Source organism: Urocampus carinirostris, chromosome 11, assembly GCF_059441175.1.
Source record: "Urocampus carinirostris isolate Australia breed hairy pipefish chromosome 11, RoL_Ucar_1.0, whole genome shotgun sequence".
Taxonomy (NCBI): domain Eukaryota; kingdom Metazoa; phylum Chordata; class Actinopteri; order Syngnathiformes; family Syngnathidae; genus Urocampus; species Urocampus carinirostris.
Genome location: NC_142359.1, coordinates 17,478,248 through 17,502,532, shown reverse-complemented (window position 1 = coordinate 17,502,532; position 24,285 = coordinate 17,478,248). Strand labels below are relative to the sequence as shown.

Sequence of the window (24,285 nt, the reverse complement as noted above, 5' to 3'; positions counted from 1 at the left end):
CCCATTCATCCAATCACGTTATCTTTGTACTCTATAGAAGACATTATGTTCTTCCCAATGCTACGAAATATGTAGTGGTGGGGTTTTGTAACCTTGACTTTACCGTAGAATAAAAACGGCTTCCCTCAGTGTGAGCACGTTTTATGGAAACAGAAGTAAGCGTTTAATGTTATATAAAACACATTTTGTCTTGAAATGCCATTGGAATTTTATTAATAAGACTCTTTTAAACACATTCATGTGTTTTCAAGTTTTTTCAAGTGCATTTGAGCCTAATATTTAAGTGTTTAAAAATGTTCTTTGTAGTGGACATTTAAAGTTATTTCGTCCATTTTGCTCTCTTGTATCCAAACATTGAAATGTATTGGGCCTTAAGTACTAGAGTAAACATTTTGGCAAAATGCATGACCAATTTCTCAATTTGTAAAATCTCCATCAAGCTCGTCAATGACCTTGATGTTTCAGATGAAGAAGAAACGAGTGATCTCTTGTGAAGAAGGACGTTTGAGTCTGGCAAGAACAGGAAATTTGCACATTCAAGAGCAAATACATTATTTTACTGTTTGTACCCTGTATTTCAGTTTGCATTGGGCAAACCAAACCGAACTGGACTGATGGTATTTGTCTTGGCTGCACCAAGTCGCCCAGTTTTGGATGTTGTGGTCTACCATGGCAAGATGACTTTTATGAAGGGCATCAGGGAACAAGCTGTTCTTCAATTGATAAAGTCTGTTCCCAAAGGCACCCACCTGTTCTTTGACAGGCACATTACAACAATTAGCCTCCTTGACACCCTGATGACAAAAGAAATGACAGCGATAGGAACCAAAGGTCCTAAGGACTGGAGGATCATAGACGAAGAGATCTTCCCTCAAAAAGAAAAGGGAATAGATGGTAGTGGGACAAGCACACCTGAACCTGGTGTCAAAAAAATGATTGGATAACAAGCCAGTTGTCATGAAATCATGTGCCAATGGGATTGCACCTCAGAACACTTGCAGAAAATGTTCCAAGAAATATAAAATATTTGCGGAGTACAACACCAACATGGGTGGTCTGGACTTGGTCGGTCGAATGTTGAGATTTTACAGGATGACTTTTCGCACTAGAAATCGGACAGTGCATGATGTTTTTCACTTTTTTAACCTGGCAATCACAAACTCAAGGCCTCAGTTTAACAGTTACTGCCAGTGTGGAAGAAAACACAAATGCTCCTTGAATTCAAATCACTCCATGGTGAAGAGTTAACTACGCGAGCCCAAGTACATGCGAGTACATGCAGCCAGTCACAGCGAAGATGACTACGCGCCCTATTTTTGTTGGGCTAACTATTTCACAATGAAGTTCAATTTCCCCCGTATTGGGTTCAAAGGGCCACTATAGAAGACTAAAACTGAATAAAAATTAAAAAAAATGTCTTTACAGTATTCTAATTATGTCTCAAAAATTGGGCACTTTCAAGATAAAATAAATGTGACTGGACATCATTTTTTTCCCCAGAAAGTCAGGAGGGTATGTAAATGTACATTGTATGTAAAGATATCTCATATATTGAAATTCTCGTTTCTTAAGCGGCTTGTATGAAAAGGTATCACTTTATCCCACAAACAGAGCGGTGACAAAGTTTGAGGAAGCCGAAACTTTGAACATTAACCGCAGATATTCTAACAAATACATTTATCATCAACACAATTTGCTCGCCAAACAAAACAGTTACCATCAAGGAAATATGTGCAGGAATCAGTTCCAAACACATTGCGCACGCTTTTATGTTTTGATTTGGCCGCTAGACTAATCCTTTCAAATCATGTAGGCCAAAAGCAGATGGTTTAATTTCTAAAATCTTTGGAAGCAATTGGATAATTGTTTCCGGCTTTGAAGAACAACTAAGAGGGAGATGCTAGACTAAATTTTTATTCATAGATCATATTGTTTACTGTCTAAGGTCTGTTTTTATTTCCCATCAGGCACGTAAGAAAGACAGTCGATTTTTTTTCTAATAACTCCCTGTCTCTGCAACGATGATAAATGTTTGGTGGATGATCCTCGTTTGATTCACACAATGTTTGCCACTCGGGTTTGCTGGCGACTAAATTTGATATGTGGAAAGTCTTATTTGCATGAAGACAGTAACTGATGATATGAGTCAAACACACTGCGGCTTAATCACTTCCAAACTGCTCAAGGACAGCGCGGTGAGAATGCACCGATGCTCCTGAATGTCGGCGCCTCTGTTACATCACCATCATTTTTTTGAGGGGGTCGATAAAAGCACTTGAATACCAAAGAGCACGTAAGTAGGCGATTATCCTTGAGAAAGTATTTCGGCAGAAGCGTTTACTTTTAGGATTCAGTGTTTGGCACTGGAACACAATTTTGTCATTTGCAATGATCCCGAGAGGCATTCGCCTGGAGGCTAATGAATATAAGCGTGTGCGAGCAAATCGAGACAGGGAAGCCACCACATTCTATGCGTGCACAACAAATAACATCGTTCAGCAGCGCAAACAAACACGCTGGAACGTTTCTACATCATGTTCAGGTTAAGGATCTGGCAGGCTTAATGTGCTACAAAAACCGAATCCTGCGCAAACACAAGCCTTCAGTCGAGCTAATGATACAATAACATTAAGTTAATAAAACAGCATATTGTGACGAGTCTACCAATGCTTTCATCACGCTTTTCCACGTTTTTTTACATAATGCAATTTGGATATTCAAGCATTACCTCTTTGGTCCCAGGTGGTGTTTGCATCGCACAGTCCTTGAAGATCCCTCGAGAGCCGAGGCCGGGGGAGTTTGACAAGATCATTAGACGGCTGTTGGAGACCTCAAACGCCAGGGCCATCGTTATGTTCGCTAATGAGGACGACATTCGGTAAGCCTTACTTCCAACAGGTGTTCTGCTGTTTCTATACCTACTCCCAAATTTTTCGTCTTTTTCTCAAACGTCTCACACCTTTTCGGCCTGTGTTCCACAGACGCGTTTTGGACGCAGCAAAGAGGAACAACCAGACAGGACACTTCCTGTGGGTGGGCTCTGACAGCTGGGGGTCGAAGATCTCTCCTGTAATTGGCCAGGAACGGGTGGCGGAGGGAGCCATCACCATTCTTCCCAAGCGAGCATCTGTAGATGGTGAGTGCAAACATGCTGGAATGCTTTTAATGAATTTAATTTTACACACATATCTACCCACGGCAGACCTAACCCCAATTCCACAAACATCATTACCGTAGTTAGGGGTTACATCATTTTAGAGGGTGCTAGGGCTAGGTGTTTTCATCAATCTTGATTATGCAGCCTGGAGTATTATCCAAAATTTAATCTGATAAAAATAACTGATTCTCTAGATGGTAATGTTATGTTGGTTTTTTTTTTTTTTTTTTTTATATTTCTTATTTATATTATTATTTATATTGTAAACGGGGGTTGTATTTATGTTCTTATTCCGGTTCCTCAAGTCCATTCAGGTTAGCCTTAATTTTAGTCCACTTTGTCTCAAATTCGTGTTATCAATAAACAACATAGAAGGCCAACAGTTGTAGACCCCATTGTCTGCATGCTGTTTTAAAATGTAATTGACTGCTTGTAATTTTGGATTAGATACACTCATTAGATTGTAGGGCTTGCATTGAATCGATTTTAATATTGGATGGGAGAATCCTTAATTGAAAGCATATTTCTTAGAAAAAAAACATTAGGGGAATTAAAAATGACCAAATGTCATGATTGAATATTACGTAAGTAACTGTATGAATCAGAATAAGTGAGTAAGTGTTTGAAAAAAACAAACAGATTTGCCACATTTTCTATAGTTGTCAAGTGGCCCTACTGGAAAACATTGAATTACAGTGACTATCAATTCAAATTTTCCGACTGTTCTTTGTCGCGTTAGGAAAAAAAATCATGTTGTTTTGATATTGTTCAGAGGAGGCAACCATATTGAACACTTCAAAAAATAATGGATTTCCAATCTTGGTTGTGTACTTTATAATTTTTGATTCGTGCTGTTTCTCCTTCATAAAATATTTAAACATAAAATGGGGTCATTTTTTTTAATCATACTTTTGAATTACCAGCTCAAATCCAGAAGGACAGAAAGTATGATTTTTTAACATAAATACGCAAAAAGGCAAGAGAGCAGAACTTAAAAAGGCACTTAAACATGATATTCAAATAGTAACAGTCATAAAAAAATACATCCTTTTTTATATAAGTATTGGTTTCTTTGACCAACAGTCCAAGTTGGTGCTATGCAACAGAGCAGTTTTGACCCGCTGGCTTAAATTCACTCCTCGTTTGACACGGCCTAAGGTGGGGTCGCCTCTTCTTAAGCTTTCTACTGGTCCCACAGGTAATTTAGGCCCTGTTAATTCAAGTAATTCAAACTGAGTCTTAAACTTAACAACGTCCCAGAGCATTGTAAATTCATTGCTTGATTGTTTTAGTTTCTTACTGATCCCGATAAGACCATCCAGTCGATCATGGCTTCCGCCAGAAAAACTCCTGACACGTTCCTGAGGAGCTGCACAGGTGCTTTACAGTGACAGCCGAGGAGATTAATGAAGGCAGTTCCTGTCAGCGTTTACCTTCAGTCAAGCATGTCTGACGTCAGTCTTGTACGCTCAAGAGATTTACCCACCCTCCACAGTTGGTTTCCTTCGTACTCTGGTGGAGTCCCAGTAGAGTGAGCTGTCAATGTATTTTTGCAGTTTTGCAAAAAGGTCTTGTGGGATCCAATGGGACGTTCGATCATGTTCCTAGGTTAGCATAAGTGACGCGCTTGAAAAAGCTTCATTATCAAATTACCGTGTGAATCACCTCAATGACGCACCATTGGTTGTCATCATTTTTTCTCACAGCCTTCGACCGCTATTTTCGGAGCCGCTCCTTGTCCAACAACCGGAGAAACGTTTGGTTTGCTGAATTCTGGGAGGAGAACTTCGATTGTAAGCTGGGAATGCACGGAAAACGTCCAGGCATCCTTAAGAAGTGCACAGGTGAGTCTTTACAAAAGAAATGGGAAAATGTACGTGGCAAATCTTTTCAAATAGGTTGACGACATTTGAAGTCCTGTTCGTGGAAAAGGGCTCTCTCTGGGCCACTTACAAAACTCAGTCTGGCCGCGACAGTTATTGGCTAAAATACAGCTGAAATCTGCTTGCTTTTTAAACTATATAGCCCCAAAAAATGTTTCACCTTCCAGATTAAGAGTATGACAATGTGTCATGTAATAGGTTTTCCACAAAAATAATTGCAATCCAACCCTTATGTTTTTGGTTATGCTGTTACTTTTCCAATTATTCCTCTACGTGGCATTTCTCAAATAATCCAGTGATGCCAGTGGTTCTTAATCCCATTGGACGTACTCAACCAGTTTCATAAATTCATTAACCTAAAAACTTTAGTGTGAAATTAAACATGATTATATTTTCAAAATTAAAAGGAACTGTGCAGAACTAAACAAACACAGTACATGGATTTACAATAAATTACAGCAATGCAAATCAGTGAGACTGCTGTTGCTGTTGAGAGTTCGGATGTGTGCGGCTTCATTTTAGCAAGATCTACTCATGTCATTTTCACAGTCTGTTCCTTTTCTTTGTTTTTGTGTCCAGCATCATCGGAAAGGATTGTTCACAAACATATGTTTTGAAAAATGTTATTAAAAATATCCAAGGCTTTCTTGTCAATAACTAAATACTCTTCCATTTGTTGACACTTAGACATTGAGAGTGTTGTTGTTCTTAAGATTTGCTCCTGAACTGGGTTTTGATGAATTTCAATGATTTTGTCAAGTTATTCATTATTGACTTCTGCTGCCTCAACCTCAAACGTGAATGGCCGTCTCACCCTGGCTATGAATCTTGTGCAGGGAAGTATCCGTTAAAAGATGTTGAAGCTTAATCTAAGGGTGTGGCAGATGTTTTTTCAGTTCAATAGGTACAGACATCTCCCCAATACCAGACACACATTTGATCTTACAGTGTTTGAGCCAGGGAATGTTTGCAAAGTTTTACTGTACATATTTCTCCAACAACTCTCCTTTTTTGCTTGGCATTCTACGGATTAAAATTTTAATTAGATAATTTCAGAAAGTACTACGATGACAAATACACATCAGATCATTCCTAAGTGCACTTAATTACACGCAGTACTGATTGGTGAAGCACTGTCATGTGATTGTCTGCCACCAGTGATCAGGGCATGTCATTGCGTATAGACATAATGAGTCAGTGTGCTCTGACCTCCATGGCAGAGGCTCCACTAAATCCCTAAGATTGACTCACCGAACCCCTCGGGTTCTATCGAAACCAGGTTAAGAACCACTGATCTACACAATGTACAAAAACATTAAAAAATAAGAAAAAGGGCAACTGCCTACATCATTGTTCTCATTTTTGCAGCGCACGGGTGATTTCACTGGAGAAAGTTGCGATAGTATTTTGCTCTGTAGGCTAGACACGCGAGCCAGAATGAAGCCGCCCCCGTCCAGTCTGCAAAGTCCCTTTAGTCGACAGGCTATCATTTACGACTAATGAAAATGCTGACTTTCCATTGAAGCCATTGAAAAATACTTGCATATGTGGATTATGTCATGAATTCCAGAATTTTCCGACTAGGTTCACAGTTTACCTGGGATATTAAGGTTCTGGCATGTCACGTTTACCAGTGGGAACCAGTCAGGGGGCACCCTTGCACCCTATCTCTCCATAACTGATGGTGATTACCCTGAACCTCGGTTTGACAGCACACAGAAGTCGGGTGATTGCCATTTTACATACCACTGCCATCTTCTGTTGTGGATTATCGGTGTTTGGGTCCACCTGCAAAACATGTCTTATCGTCCTGATATGTTTATATTTTTGTCCTCTCATTAGAAGAGCAATAATTAGACTTTCACATTTTTGTCCTTAGCTTTTACCCTTTCCTTATTCCAAATGCTCGTCGTGGTTATTTAGTTTGAGTTTGCATGCGGTGTTTTCCGTACAGTTGGTAGCGTGTAAGTTTGCCCATGTTTCAGCTGTCGTGCCAAAAGGCTCAATGCTTGTTTTCCGAGACAAATACACAGAGCAGAAGAAAGGTGTAACCCATCTGTGTTGTAAGTGCGTGTCCATGTGTGTCATTACATGTTACGTTAGCTCAACTCCAAGTGAGTTGAAACGCAGCCAGCAACACCACTCGATAAGTCTTTATGGTTCGCCATTACACGTAGTGTACATCCTGCTCGCTTGTTGTCTTTCGTGTGTTTTTGTACGTGTCAAAGCGGGTTCCCCATGGCTGACGGCCACCATTTGTTCCTTTAATTAGGTGTGCGAGCGGTGCCACTCCCGTGGACCATTTATTACTTGCCGTGGCATTTGTGCAAGCGCCTACGCGCATGTCGAGGGCCCCGATGTCGGACAGCGGAGTCTATTAATTCCGCATGGCGGAGTTCATGACCTCCTGATCATAAAGGCACGTAAACCGAATCGGCGCGCCACGTCTGCTGAATGTCACCGCGGCAACACACCTGCTGGCCAGCATATAGGAATGAGCATGATAAATATTGCCTGGGAGAAAGTGTCATCAAGTGGAAATGGATGGAGCACTGCTAATTTTGATTAGTTTTTAGTTGTAATTGTACGACATAATAAATATAAGACAATATTCAAGCAAACCCGGAATAGGGGTGGGCTATACTGGGAATTTTAGTACATATACATATATATATATATATATATATATCTCATCTCATCTCATTAGCTACACCGCTTATCCTCAGTAGGGTCGCGGGGTTGCTGGAGCCCATCCCAGCAATCATCGGGCAGTGGGCATGGGACACCCTGAACTGGTTGCCAGCCAATCGCAGGGCACACGGGGACAGACAACTCACTCGCTCATTCACACCTAGGGAGAATTTGGACCGGCCAATTCACCTGAAATGCATGTTTTTGGAATGTGGGAGGAAACCGGAGTGCCCGGAGGAAACCCACGCAAGCACGGGGAGAACATACAAACTCCACACAGGAAGTCTGGAGCTGGATTTGAACCCACGCAGGAGGTTCCCAAGACATGAACTGTGCCGCTCATATATGTATATATATATACCCAGGTCATATCCCTCGAGAGGGGTGACCAACAGCAAGAACAACACATACATAAAAACAAAGAAAATTAAAAAATACAAATAAAAAGGGAAAAAGTAGCAAAAAAATCACACAAAAAATGGCCAACCCAAATGCCCAAACACCCAAACAAGTTGAGCACCTCGGCACCCAAGTTGGTCATGCTTTCGTCTCTCTAGATGAAACGAGACATGAAAAAGTGGCCATGTCACTCGGGTCAGGGTGACACAACACACTCTTTTGTTTAACAGCATGGCCCGACAACTTTCACTGGTTTACCCCTGCCTCATACGGTTGCCCTGCCCATCCCTTAGAATGCCTCCAAGCATCCTATCTATCTATCTATTTACCCTGTGGTGAGGGGCCCTCTCCCTGGGAGGTGTGAGAATTATCCCACCGTGGTCCGCTGCATGTCGTAAGATGCGACTAAAGTGGAGGGAGCGAGGGGACTGGGGATCTTCTCCTCTCTATCTCTACTCCCTAAGAAAGAGCAAGGCAAAGAAAGGGGGCGGGAGACTGAATGTGAGAGGATGTGGAAGTAAAGCGACTGAGTGGAAGGAAGTGGAGATCGAAAGGGTGATATATATATATATATATATATATATATATATATATACTTAAACAAAAGTAGGCAGGTGCATTAATCTGGGCACCCTTGTTGTTTTATTGATTTGAATACCTTTAGCACTAATTATTGGAACACAAAATTTGTTTGGTAAGCTCATTGACCCTGGACCTACACGCACAGGTAAAGCCAATCATGAAAAAAGGTATTTAAGGCGGCCAGTTGCAAGTTGTTCTCCTCTTTGCATCTTATCTGAAGAGTAGCAACATGGGAGCCTCAGAACAATTGTCAAATGACCTGAAAACAAAGATTGTTCAACATCATGGTATAGGGGAAGGATAAAAAGAAAGCTAGCTCAGAGATGTCAGCTGTCATTTTCCACTGTGAGGTACATAGTGAGGAAATGGAAGCCACAGGCACAGTTCTAGTTAAGGCCCGGAGTGTCATGCCAAGAAAATCTCATATAAGCACATGCAAAGGATGGTGAGAACAGTCAAACTCAACCCATAGAACAACTCCGAAGACCTACAACATGATCTTGCTGCAGATGGTGTCACTGCGCATTGTTCAACTATTCAGCACACTTTGCACAAGGAGATGCTGTATGGGAGAGTAATGTGACAGAAGCCTTTTCTGGGCACATGCCACAAACAGATTCGCCTGAGGTATGCTGAAGCCCATTTGGATAAGCCAGTTTCATTTTGGAATAAGGTGCTTTGGACTAATGAAACTAAAATTGAGTTATTAGGACATAACAAGGGGCGGTATGCATGGCGGAAGAAGAACACACCATTCCAAGACAAACACTTGCTACCCACAGTAACATTTGGTGTTGGTTCCATCATGCTGTCGGGCTGTGTGGCCAGGTCAGGTACTGGCAATCTTGTTAAAGTTGAAGGTCGAATTAATTCCAGTCAGTATTAGCAGATTCTTGCGTACAATGTTCTAGAATCAGTGAGAAGGCTGAAGTTGCGCCGGGGCTGGATACTTCAACAAGACAACGACCCCAAACACTGCTCAACTTCTACTAAGGCATTCATGCAGAGGAACAACTACAATGTTCTGGAATGGCCATCTCGGTCCCCAGACCTGAATATTATTGAAAATCTGTGGTGTGATTTAAAGCGGGCTGTCCATCCTCGGAAACCATCAAACCTGACTGAAGTGGAGATGTTTTTTAAAGAAAAATGGTCGAATTACCTTCAACCAGAATCCAGAGCCTCATTGGAAGCTATAGGAAGCATTTAGAGGCTGTTATTTCTGCAAAAGGAGGATCTACTAAATATTGATGCAAATTTTCTGTTGAGGTGCCCAAATTTATGCACCTGCCACCTTTTCTTTAAGCAATTATTTCACGTTTTCTGTAAATCCTATTAACTTCATTTTACTTCTCGGATATCACTGTGTCTGCTATTTGATATATTTAACTGGAATTGCTGATCCGAACAACCAATGATTTTTAAAGGAAAATGTTGAAAAGGATCAGGGGTGCCCAAAATTTTGCATATAACTGTGTATATATATATATATATATATATATATATATATATATATATATATATATATATATATATATATATATTTTTTTTTTTTTTTTAATAAAGTAACTAGTTAGTGCAACTACTTTTTCTCAGTAATGTACTCAATACCTGTCACACCCATCCACACTTCCCACATAACTTAATAACAACATGCCACTGAACACGGTGACGACAGAGCGATAAATGGCCAAATTCAATGTACCAGGCAAAGGGCTCTACACCCTTAAACAGATAGGGAGCGTTTCGTAGCCCGACCATAAGGAAACCTGAATTTCGCATAGCGTCATTCAAGCGTACCCTGCCCTCATCCGGTGATGCATCTGAGCGAGACAGCAAGAACAACATGTGAGGTCCGTCAGCACCATAAATGTCAAGCGCATTCATTTCGGATGTCCCCTGGGTCCACTCACACTCGCTGCACCCACCTACCTGTCACCCTTACTAATCCCATCATGCTTTGCCACAGGGAAGACATTGAGAGTCAAGTAGACGCACACGCCGAGCCCAACAAAATGATTTTATGTAGATGCTCCTTGCTTGTGTGCTGAAAATGTGAATTAGTTCAAGGAAAGTTGTTGTTTCTTGTTAGTTTCAGTAATTGAGCATTTTTAAATGGCTGCTTGCTGTGGCATTTACGATGATGCACTAGTTAGGTTAGCATCATGTATCCAGGCCGTTAAAGTTAGTGTTGCCTGCTGGGTTTATGGGACCAATAACTCGTCACTAAGGACACTCCTCCTGATTGATCACTTCATCAATGGGGTGCTGGATTTCATCCAGATTCCTAGTTCGTTCAATATTCTAACATTACAAGCCTTCTTTATTTTGTTTCCCTCATGAGGTTACAAAGCTCCTGTTGCAACTAGGGAATGGACTGAAATGAAAACCTGGCCCCAGAACCCGAAAACAAAACAAAAATGGAAACGTTTGGCCGAAGATGAAACACAGATGAATAAATACGTATATTTTGATAAAAGGTACAACTGACAGGCATATTTAGAATTTTCCTCCCCAAAAAAACTTCCCAAATAAAATTAGATTTCAACCGGGAGAAAAATACAGATGATCATTCAAAATAAGGCGGATCGATCGCAATATATATACTATCAATATAAAGCAAGTACAGACGCTGCCCTACTTACGAACGAGACGTTCTAAGTTTGTAAGCCTCTGTGCTATATTTTGTATGTTTAAGGTTTATATAAGTATAATTAAGGCTTGTTTAAGTAACCTGTATTGTTTTGAACAAAAACATAAACATTTCATAAAATGATATGCTCTATAAAGATAAATAAAGTTGAGTTTAACTTACATTTGGAAGATGCGCTTCAAGAGGCCCTTAGTGGTAAAAAGTGGCCGAAAAAAAGTGTTTCCACCATTTTCTCAACCGCATCAGGCTCGCCTCTTCTTTACACCACCCATATTGAATGGATGCACGAGAAATTAAACAATAACAATCTCAAAGTTATTAGCACGCTGGAGATAGACAGTATAGAGAGTTTACACACGAACTAGGAAGAGGAAGCAGATTTTTTTTTTTTTTTTTTTTAACTTCCGGGTGGATGCTTGGTGAGCTCTCACAGCGCCACACGCAGGAAGTGGCGGAAAGAAGCACTACAGTAATGTCCTGTACTCGGAAAAAGGTGCACACAATACAAAATCTAACTTACAGCAATGTCCGGATATTTTTTAACCACCCGAAAAAAATGTATCCACCGTTTTACGTAAATCAAATGGTCGTAAGTAGGGGAGCGTCTGTACTTAGATCGGATCACTACAATTGTCTTTGAATCGATAGTTCACTCCCCAATTTTCTCAAAGTGCCACTTCTCTGCACGGGATTGTTATGTATACGCTATTTGCACTTTCTGAATGTATGGACGGTAAGTTGTCATGATGGCATTGTTATGTATTTTTGTTTCGGTGTTCCTTTTTTGGGTTTGACTCTCTTGACTTTTGTTCTAAATCGTTGATTATTTTCATGTTGTCGTCCATGCCAACAAACTATTTTTATGTATGAATATGTGTTTTTAATATAGTCAAAGGTATATCTCTATTTCTTCATAATTCATCTTTTTTTTTTAGAACCACCACTTGGATAGTTGAGTATGCACGCAGCGGTCTCGCATTTAAAGTGAGAATATGTGCCAGTGACCCTCTTAGTGGTAGTTTTATATTATTGTGCTGTTTAAGCAATCTTTTTTTTCACCTGCACTACGCTAGTGTTTTTCAACCTTTTTTAAATCAAAACCCTCGTTTTTTTATGTATTTATTTTTAAATGAAATAATTTTGAAAATGTGTCAAATTGAAACGTCGGAACCTGTTTCATGCTCTCTTTTTATGTTTGAATTAGCAGTCTAAAGTTGTTCTTATTGTTTGTGGTAACCAGGGCTCTGGAGAAAATACAGGTTATTCATTTTAATAGTTTTCCTCGAATTTTTCATTGTATCATCACGGTAATCTCTTTTTCAACTTTCACTATTTTTAATCTTGTTTTTCTAGAAACATATTAATGAAATTGAGCTAAAATCCCTCTGACCCTAGTGCAGATTAGCGGAGAAAAAATTGTTGGCGGTGGAAATGTATTTTTCTTACGTTATAAGGTTGTTTTCGTTATTTTTTTACATGCATTTGGTAAAATGGAAAAAAAAGGATTAAAATGATGTGCACGTTTTTTTTTTTTTGCTTGTTTTACTTTGTTCCATTTATCTCATTTTTTGTCCAGGTAATTTTAATATGCTTTAGACATTATGGGTAATTAAATATTTGTCTTATACTTCATATAAAAAGAAAAAAAGTAATGTGCTGCCAACAACTGATATTGATGAATACTACAATTACCTGAAGAAAGCAATGACATGTATCTTTGTAAATGAAATAATAATTTTGGGCAATTTCCTGCTGCACACTAGTGAAAGTCTCACGGCACACTGGTTAAAAAACAATGCACTACTCAATACATCGACTTCACGTGGCCTAATAATACACACTATCTATAGGTGGGGAATGTGTAAAATTTCCAATAATCATGACATGTCCAAGCGAAAATGATCGGAATAGTATTGATTGATACTACTTTGTATTTGCATTGATCAAGTCGATACCAAAGTTCCAAGTATCGCCCAACCCTAATACAAAATAAATGAAACGCTTTCAATAACCCCGTGTTTTCCATGCAAGTTACAGGTCATTTTTCGCCAAAACAATTAAGAAATTATGTGCCTTCTTAATTGCTACCCGCTAAAATGCGGACACCACATTGAACATCAATAGTATGCTAACAAAGTGGATGTTGGAAGACAGGAGAGCTGTGGGCCAATGATAGCCATGCATGCAAAGAAATGACATAATGAATCTCACGTCTTGTCAGTCCAGACAGCTGGAGTGCCGTTTGGACGCCACCAAATTATGTTTTGTCTCAGCCCCATCGAGGACGCAATTGCTTTTCTGCTTTCACACGTGACGGGTGCATGTGGCGTACTCGTGCACGCACAAACTCATGCGTACACACTCGCAGTTTGCTTTATGCTTTGTAGTCCAGCGCATCCATCGATCACTTGACTCGTAAATACGTGTGCACCGTGAGATGTCTTGAGAATGCCTTTCGGGAGACGAGAAAAGGATGTACACTGGCTTTATAAAGTATACAATGGCTATAAAAGTCTTTTTAAATGCTATGTGTTGGTGATGTAAAAAAAAAGCGAGACTGAAACAACAAAAGGGGGGACAGAATACACGTGTGCACAACCTCCCCTAACAATGACTGAACTATAACGATCACCTCTAGAATGACCTGATTGGTTATAAAACATTGTGATCCTGGGCATTTTTTCTGACCAGTGAGAGTAGAATGTCTTTATGGGAAAGCTGCTGCGGGAGCATCACCACCATTCAGACCAGGAACCACTTTTGGGTGGCATTTCCCCTTTGGCAGGGTCATTCACCTCCAGAGTGACATGATTACTTGTAAAAGATTGTGGTCGGGGCAATTATTTTACAACTTGTGAGAGTAGAATGTCTTTCTGGAAAAGTTGCTAAGCACCATTAGAGCATCACCCCCATTCTGACCAGAATCCATTTTCGGGTGGCCTTTCCCCTTTTTGGAAGGGTCATTCACATCTAGAGTTACATGATTACTTGTAAGATATTGTGATCTGGGCAATTATTTTCTTGCCTGTGAGAGTAGAGTGTCTTTCTGGGAAGGTTCCTAAGTGTCACCAGCATTCAAACCAGAAACCATTTTTAGGTGGCATTTTCCTTTTTGGCAGGGTCATTCATCTCTAGAGTGACCTGATTTCCTGTTAAATAAATTGTTACTGGACTGTGAGAGTAGAATATCTTTTTGGTAAAGCTGCTGAGCACCATCAGAGCATCATCCGCATTGAGACAAAAAAACATTTTCTGGTGGCATTTTCCTTTTTGGGAGGGTCATTCACCTCTAGAGTGACCTGATTGCCTGTAAAATAAAGTGTTGCTGGCCCGTGAGAGTATAATGTCTTTCTTCCGAGTCAGAAAAACCCAAAATGCAAAGTCAGTTTTATCAATTGGGGTAACTAACCTCAGTGCCTGTAAAAAGTGGTGTTGCAATTCAATGTTGTTTTTTTCTGGGGGAGAGGAATCTTTTGGGGAAAAAATGCCGAATCATCAAAACCAAGATTACTAAGAATGTTTTTTTTATGTTTTTTTTTTTTTTTCTGTTTGTTGTTTTTTTTTTTAGTGGGGTTGTCTATTTTCACCTTTAGAGTGACTTAGCTGATTGATTGTGAAAGATTGTGATATTTGTCCAATTTGCTGTTGTCTAGGAGATACGAATGTATTTACTTGTCATTCTCAGTTAACAAAATCAAAAGTGCTAAGTCACCATATTGGGCATTTTGCCACAACTAGGGTAACCTATCTAGCTGGGATGGGCTCCAGCCCCCCCGCGATCCTACTGAGGATAAGTGGTGCAGTTAATGGTTGGATGGATGGATAGTGGAAGAGGCTGAAGACCTGGATCAGAACAAAAATTATTATTTATTAGGGGACTTTCATATAAGAGGGAGGTGAAGCACGGTCAGTCCATACCTCAGCAGAGCAGCGGCGAGGATATTTGTCATGATGGACGTACAAGGAGGTGCCTCAGTCAGGCATAGAGGGCGCTGTAAGCAAGCATCTTAGGTAAACTTGAAATAAACCTGTACTAGTGTAAACTTATCATTCTGGTCAACAATTAAGCACTGAATGGCTGTAACACCATTACCTAATTATAGTTTTGTGTTAGGCAAATATATATATAATTTCACAGGCCAGGATAAGTTTGGTTAGGATCATAATCTTTTCACAAGCAATCAAATAGGTCACTCTGGAGGTGAAATTGCCCCAAAACAATGACTCAGCACGTTTGGTTTTGCTGAGTCAATGTTTTCTCAGCAGAACTTACAATTTCAACAGTGTCTTGCAGACAGTTAAAATGTTGGCCTATATGTCACGATTACCCATTGCCATCACCTGTGCCCGCTCGTTTGACGCCAGCTGTGGCTCGTTGCCTGATTGGTTCCCCTCCTATTTAAACTCAGTACTCCATTCACTCCTTGTCAGTCCGTCAGCGAACCTCCGCATATGCATGGCAAGCACCATTTGACTCTGGCTCCCAACTGTCCCGTCCTCACCTGTATCCTGTTCGTCTGTCCCGGACTTCCCGATCGTCTCCGGTTACTTGACCAGTTCTGTCCATTGACCATGCTCTGATCTCCTGCTCCGGCTACCTGACCCGTTTTTGCCCACTGACCACGCTCCGATCGCCCGTCCCGGCAACTCTACTGGTTTCCGCATTCCGACCACACTCCAATCCCATGAGCTCCTTCCTCCTCCGGCCCAGCAAGCACCGGATTGCTGTTGTTTGTTTTCCCGCACCTGACTTTCTCGATTCTCCATTAAAGCTTTGTGTGAAATGTTATGCGTTTGGGTCTACCATCCTTTCTGTTCTGACATTATATGTGAAAAAAGTACAAAAAAGTCAACTCAGCACTTTTTGCTAGATGACTCAGCAGTTTTTTCAGGTACAAGTTCCCATTTTCCCGGCCAGAACAACTTTCAATTTCAATACGGTTAAAAAGTTGGCCTATAAAAAGTCGACTCAGCCCTTTTGGTTATGATGACTAAACAATTTCCCGTCCTCCAGGCCAGAACAACTTTCAATTTGAACACATGTAGAAAAAAAATTCAACTCAGCCCTTTTGGTTTTGCTGACTCAGCATTTTTTCCAGAAAGAAGGGCCACTCTCTTAGGGCAGAACATCTTTGACTATCAAGACCAGGCAGTCAGGTAGGTTACTCCAGATGTGAAAACTGTCCAAAAACTCAGCATCTTTGGTTTGGTTGCTTATTATTATTATTATTCAGCATTTTTTCCTGAAAGACATGATATTCTCTCAGACCAGACTATGTTTGAACATGATTATAATCCTTTACATGCAATCAGGTAAGTCACCCTAGAGGTGAAATTGCTGTAAAAAATAGAGCTCAAAACCAAGTGGGCTGTTCGAACGCGCATTTTAGTATTTTAAACTCCATCAGGACCCAGTCTTTCTCTTTGGGTTTTCCATTCTCATGTGCCAGTGACCCTGCCCAAAAATAGAAATTCTGTGCAAAAATGGCTGTAATGCCTCACAGTTATTCTATTGTTTTCATTTTTTGAATGTGAAAACTGTATTAATGTATGATCCATGCACAAAGAGTCATCGTTTGACTCTGAAGCAAATCTGAGGTCGTCATCAGTGGACAAGTGAAAATATGGTGAATGTGTTATGCCGTTACGGGTGACGGATCACGGGATACAATATCCCCAGGCTTTGATGAGTAGTGTCTATATTCACGTCTCGTAAAGCCAATATCTCATATGTGCTATAACAGATTAATAGCATCTCCGATAATTGGGAAGGTGAAAAACGATATGTGAGTAGAGTGTTTTACGTTAACAAGCGTGGCCACAGCACTAATTCAAATCCTAACTCAAGGCTTCACTGTGTTTAATGCAACCACGGTGAAAAAGGCTGACAAAGATAACAGCATGTTTTATTTAGTTAGTCCTTCTGAAATGTGATTGCATTCCCTGTAGTAGTTGGGAATCAATTGTTCCTGCTTTATTTCTCCCTCTGTCTACAGCAAGGGTCTCAAAATCACAACCCGGGGGTTAATTACTGCTTGCGGGTGTTAAGACCAGCACACAGGGTAGACCCAATCGCGTAACGTTTTCTCAGAATTTTATTGAAAGAGAGAGGAAGGGCTGCGCCCATGGTCCGGTGTTCGCTAGGCGCGGGACGCAAGTAGCTCTCGTACTCGAATTGTGATCCGAACATGGAAGTGGATCTTCCGTAGCGAGCGATGGCGGTGTCGGGGCGTAAAACTGGTCGGTAGCCGTGACTGACAAGACGTGGTCGGAAACAAGTTGTAAGCCAGTACGGGCGAGTAGATGTAGTCGGGAACAAAAAGGGGTCGTAAGCCGGGACAGGAGGGCAGACGTGGTCAGGATCCAAATAGGTCGTAGCCAGAGACAAACGGGAACAAAAACAGGACAGGTGGGAGTCAAGGTCGAAAAAGGCCCTTTAGTAGTTTATATGCTTCCTTGTGCTTTTTGGCACTCCCTTACGGTGGCACACTTTGCAAGATGAGAACTAATTTTTGTCATTATTAATCACTAAAGGCACCCAGTTTGATATGCATTTCTAAAGTAAGAATGTATCACGGTATTACCAGTTTATTACCAGGTAAATGATTGGAAGTAGGGTTAATTGAATAGACTCAGTCAACAACTAAACGTTATTTTACAAAAAAAAATCCCAATGACCCAGCACTGGTGAGCTATTTTCGGAAGTGGTTAGCAGGCACCTCAGCTGTCGGAAGGGAAAACCTGGTGGCCCTGGGCACCACATTGGAGACCCCTGTACTACACATTACAGCAACATCTAGTGGTAAAATACTACACATTGCCCCCTTAATTCTATTGCATCCCAGGCGAATTAGGCATTTTTTGATTACTGATACGTTGAAATATTTTCACATGTCTTGTCTTCACATGTGAAATAGTTGGTTCTGCATGATGCATTATATGAAAACATTGGCTATATTTTATGTTTGATCCACTTGTTTTCATGAAAAGAGCCATATGGGTCTCACGAGCCCTGTATACTTATGAAAAGAGCCATATGGGACTCGAGAACCTTATGTACTCATGAAAATAGATGACCTGCTAGCCATATGTAATCATGAAAATGAAATGAAATGAAATGATCTGCATTTAAATAGGGTTTTCCAAGTCAATGACTTCCCAAAGCGCTTTACAATGTGCTCCACATTTCCCAATAGCGGCACTCACCTGTTTATTGGGTTCAGTGTCTTACCCAAGGACACTTTGACATGTAACACGGACGAGCCGGGATTCAAACTGGGATCCCTTGATCCCAAGACGAGCGCTCTACCCCCTCAGCTACTGCCGCCCTGAGAAAAGAGCCATTTGTGCTAATGAAAAGCGCTATATAGGGCTCGCGAGCCATGAGTACTCATGAAAAGAGCCGCCTATGACTCGCGAGTCATAAGTGCTTATGAAATGAGCCCTATATGGTTGCGATCCGTATGTGCTCATGAAAAGATCCATATATGGTTGTGAGCCATATATACTCATGCAAAGAGCCGTATGGGGCACGTGAGCCATATGTACTCATGAAAAGAGCCATATATGGCTCACAAGCCAAATGTACCCCTGCAAAGAGCCATAGATGACATGCGAGCCATATGGACTCATGAAAAGAGCCATATGGGGCTCACGAGTCATATGTGCCAATAAAAAGAACTACATAGGGCTTGCGAGCCATAAGTACTCATGAAAAGAGCCGCATTTGGCTCGCGATTCGTATGTGCTCATGAAAAGAGCCATATATGGTTGCGAGCCATATATACTCATGCACAGAGCTATATGGGGATCGAGAGCCATATGTACTGACGAAAAGAGCCATATATGGCTCACAAGCCATATGTACTCATGAAAAGAGCCATATGGGGTTCACAAGTCTTATGTGCTAATGAATAGAACCATATGGTCCTCACGAGCCATCTGTACCTATGTAAAGAGCCATATGGGGCTTGCGAGCTATATGTACTTTTTAAAAGACCTATACATACATGTCTCGCGAGCTATATGTACTCGTGAAAAGAGCGGTATATGGCTCACGAGCCATATGTACTCATGGGAAGAGTCATTTTTGTTGCAAGCCATATGTGCTCATGAAAAAGAGCCATATGTGGCTTGAGAGCCATATACACTCATGAAAAGACCCATACATGGCTTGTAAGCCATAGGTTCCCGACCCCTTGAATCCCGTGCCGTTTAAACAGATCAACCTATGAGCAAAGCATTGTTCTGTTGGCGTCGCCTCAAATTTAGTTTAGGTAATCTCAATGAGGGATGCCGAGTGGCGTCGCCGCCTTGATAAATGCCTTCACGGCCCAGCGTGCAAAGAGGCATTAACATCGCCTCGCGTGATTGATGGCTTCACGGATGACAAGCCGACTAATGATTTGAACCAGCTCCTTAATTAAACATCAATTAGGAGTACAAATTCAATTCACACCTTCACCATTTTGACTCATTAAAGAAACTGCCCTTCCAGCCTCCACTTTGTTTTTGCTTTCCTAAGGAAAAAAAAAAAGTTTGTTGTTTATCACGCCCGGACGGAATAAATACCGGGAGATTGGAAGAGCAATCTTCCGAATATCACAATCATTCAGAACAGTCATGAATACATTTACATTGATTATATTTTCCTGGGACGTCAAGTTGATGACAGGTTGGCGAGACGTATAACGCACACCAACCAAGACCTTAACTTTGACAACTTTCATTATTTATGACTTTCCATTTGACTAAAAGTAGATGCATTCACACAAAAACACACACAGATTGTCGTTTATTTGTCCATGAGGTAAAGCTAGGTGGAGCAATCCAAACATCGATATGATCGATACCGAGCGAGCACCTGGATTCTCTCCTGTGTTGGAGTGATCACGCAAACGAAGCCAACGCCCACCACCCCAACCTCACATTACAACAGTATCAGTCAGATAACCTATCTTTGTGATACACTTCAAACACAGTATTTACCTCACAAGTTTTGACATTGTTTGACCATTTTCTGACATTGCAAAACAAGATTCTGACCAAATGTTGAATACTCTACATTACTTTTGGAAGATAGGCTTCAAGAGTAAGGCGACTTCCTCCTCAGTGGTAGAAAGTGGCCGAAAAAGGCGTTCCAACCATTTTCTCAACCACATTAAGCTTTCTTATTCCACTTTCATTTCAAAAGAAACGGCTCGCCTCTTCTTTACACCAACCATATTGAATGGATGCACGAGATATTGAACAATAAAAACGTCAAAGTTGCGATACAGTATTCGTTGGTATGATTACACACGAACCAGGAAGTAGAAGCTTCTTCGGTGTGGATGCTGGGTGACCTCTCACAGCGCCACGCGGCAGTAGCGGCAGAAAGAAGCACTACAGTAATGTCCTGTACTCGGAAAAAGGTGCACACAACACAAAATCTTACAGCAATGTCCGGATATTTTTCGACTTCCCGATTATCTTTTTTTCGTAAGTCGAATCATCGTAAGTAGGGGAGCATATCAGTACATATTTCCCATTTTGACTGTAATAATGTTGTTAGTGGGTCGTGAGAGTACACATACATCGTAACCTTTAATTTTATTATTTTTGCACAACATTGGATGGATTGAGAAATGAAATTGTGAGGGACAGAACTGAAGTAGTAGTGGAACTGAGCAAGCGTGTGGATAAGAGGGTACTCGGTTGGTTTGAACACATGGAGAGGATGGATGAGGAGTGAATGTTGAAGAGGATCTACAGAGCAGCAGTAAATGGAAGGAGACCAAGAGGAAGGCCGCGATTGACGTAGATGGATGGTGTTATGGGTGCACTGCAGGAAAGAGGTCTAAATCTAGTGAAAGCTAGAGCTCTTGTTGGTGATAAGAATGAATGGAGAGGTGTTGTAAAAGGATAGTGGGATGTTTAGACGTGTTCCAAGGGATGTCATGTATGATGCGGCATGGGTAAACCAGTGAACGCTGTCGGGCCCTGCTGTTGAACAGAAGAGTGTGCTGTGTCACCCTGACCCGAGTGACATGGCCACTTTCTTGTGTCCGGTTTCATCTGGAGGGACGAAAGCATGACCAACTTAGGTGTCGAGGTGCCAAACTCTTTGGGTATTTGGGCATTCGGGTTGGCCATGGTCCAAAAATGTTTTTGTTTTTTTGCCATTTTTTTCCTTTTTATTTTATTTGTTATTGTATGTGTTTGACTTGCTGTCAGTCACCCCTCTTGAGGGATATGACCAAGGTATATAAATAGATAGATATTTGCACCACAGATTTTATCCTCAAAGTGTATTGTGTGATGTAATGTACCGTAATTTCCAGACTATAAGGTGCACTTGATTATAAGACACCCCTTGAACAATACCCCCTTTTAAAATATATATATTTTTTTACTTTTTTAAACACATTTATTTTATAGAACACAATTTTTTATCTATAAATGGTTACTGTATGGCGAACGATTTTGCTGTAATTGTGGATTTCTGAATTTATTTACTGTTTTTACAGATTTATAAAAGGTACACTAGCTGATTTGGGTTTTTGGGTGCGCCACGTAGTCCGAAAAATACTGTAATTTTGTTTTCGTGGTGACATCGTTAGACAGTATTTGTATTGTTTCATGTTTCTGCATTTTTTGTGGGGTTTGACTCTTTTGATTTTTGTATTGTAGAAGTGTTTTTTTTTTCATACAGTTAAACGTTTTTTACATTGTATTATTACATTATTTTCACTTTGATTTGATTTTAAATGAATTTAATTTCTATTTTAATCTTATTTTCTGTTGACCTTGTTATATTTGTATTTTCATAGTATTACTGCATTTTGGTTTGACTTTTGACAATTGTTCTGAACCAGTAGCTCAGGAGGTAAAGCCCTTGTCTTGGATTTAAGAAGGTGCATGTTCGATTCCTGGCTCCTCTGAATCCATAATGCTCCCGATAAGCAGGTAGTTGCCTTGCATGGCTGACGGTATGGCATGGCTGATCGGTATGTGTGTATGGGTAAGTGTGAAGCACATTGTAAAGCGCTTTTGGAGGTCTTGATTGACATGAAAAGCGCTATAAAAATATAGAGCATTTAAATAGAGATGATATATTATTTTTTATCGTATTTATAAACTAATTTAAGGGGGAGGGGGGTCAATGATTCGATGCTCATGACATTTCCAAGCAAAAAGTATCAGTATCAATCAATGCATTGTATTTACTTGGATCAGATCGATATCAACAACTCCTGTATCACCCACCCCTAGACTCGAGGTAGATGCAATCACACAAAAACACACACAAGCTGTCATTTACTTGCCCGTGGGCAGTCTCACTTGCCAAAACAAAAATGAAAAATCAATCGCAGAAGAAAAGAAAATGAGAATGAGAGGGGGATTAAGCTGTAGCGAGCAGTAAAAGAGGGAAGGTATTGACGAGTCACGTAATTTACAACGCATTGCGGCATTGTTTACAGATTGCGTGTAATATGTCAAATTGCGATCATTTGCCAGTTTATGTGAGAAGGCCATGGCCTTGACCGTATAACAACAAACAAAGGAGAATTGAGACGCAGCCCAACCAGACACTATGGATTTCGTACAATTTTCTGAAAGTTTTCTTAAAATTACTCAATGGCCTTTGGAAAGGATTATTCTTTGTCAAAACCAGCTGTTGAACGGATACAATAGGTGAAAAACTAGTATTACAAAAAAAAAAAAAAACAGAGTGGTTAAAGTCAAGCACTAAAAAAGGCCCGTTAAAATAAAAGAGAAAAAAAATGAAACATCGAATACGATAAACTCAATTCGCCTCACCCACGAATCATACAAATAAACTGCTGCTACGCTGTGCGTACTGTTTTATCCAGGGCCGTTGCTAGCCATTTGGGTGCACTAGGTACAAATGTTTGTTCTTTTCTATAACACTGTCAACAACCACGAAAATTTGTAATAAGTAATTTTATTTTGTTTCTATTGGATTAATAAGATGAGGATGTTTTAATTTGTTGTCTCAGTAAATTATTGTTTTAACATGCTTTGTGTTTAAAATTTAGTGCTGTTACAATATTTTACATAGACATCAAATTAATCCATACTCACCTTATCAATCCAAAGCCTTCACTGACAGTTTGACACTGACAGTGAAAGCATGGCTCCTAGTGACAATTTTCACTACCTGTCCAACACTTTCATCCACTTTCTGAGTTTGAGGGCTTTGTTTTTTTTGTTTTTTTTTTTTGTTTTCCACTTTCTTTTCTTTTTTCTTTACTTTGTGATAACTGCTTAATTAAGCCACAATAAAACTCAGTTTTGTTCATGGTGCTTTTTTTTTTTTTTTTTTAATAAATAATATACACACACACACACACACTTGTTTTGATATTAAAGGCGCTCTGATACTTGAATCCAATAGGCCAGTACGCCATATGAGCCGACCAAAACAAAACAAAACAAAATGAACCAAGGAGAGTGCGCCCTTTAAAACAGTGCGCCAAATCGGTGTGGAAATACAAGCGAACCATGAGCTTCATCTTGTTTCTTTTTGTTTTTTCTTTTCTACTCTCCAGACTCTTGTTGGCATTTCGAGGCCATGTTCGCAGAGGTGTTCATCAAATTGCGAATAGGGCATAATTGAACATTCCACTGGAAGGGGACACCTTGTGACTGAAAATAGGCCGGGGCACAAAGCAGATTCATCCGTTTTCTCTGGAAATTCGGTTTATGCTGCTTTTGTATTGTTTAAACATATAAGCGCATTTTATAAACACTTTTAACACTTAACACTTTTTTTCCACAACCCTGATTTCTCTTGGCGTCCTCCTGGACACTTGATGCCCTATGCAGTGCACTTTATGTGTGTTTGCGGAACTACGGCCCTTGTTTTATCGAAGTAGTAAAACCACAAAAAGTAAACTTCGATGCAGCGAGGGTAT

General features: G+C 40.4%; 1 protein-coding gene across 2 annotated transcripts in view; it reads left to right on the top strand.

Moving 5' to 3' along the window:
- grm8a (glutamate receptor, metabotropic 8a) overlaps window positions 1–24,285 on the top strand; it is a 364,026-nt gene that overhangs the window by 246,838 nt on the left and 92,903 nt on the right. For both annotated transcript variants that reach the window (XM_088348707.1, XM_088348708.1), the window contains exons 5-7: window positions 2,743–2,878; window positions 2,982–3,136; window positions 4,864–5,001. In XM_088348707.1, the coding sequence (XP_088204833.1) occupies window positions 2,743–2,878; window positions 2,982–3,136; window positions 4,864–5,001 (429 nt within the window). The remainder of the gene's footprint in view (window positions 1–2,742; window positions 2,879–2,981; window positions 3,137–4,863; window positions 5,002–24,285) is intronic.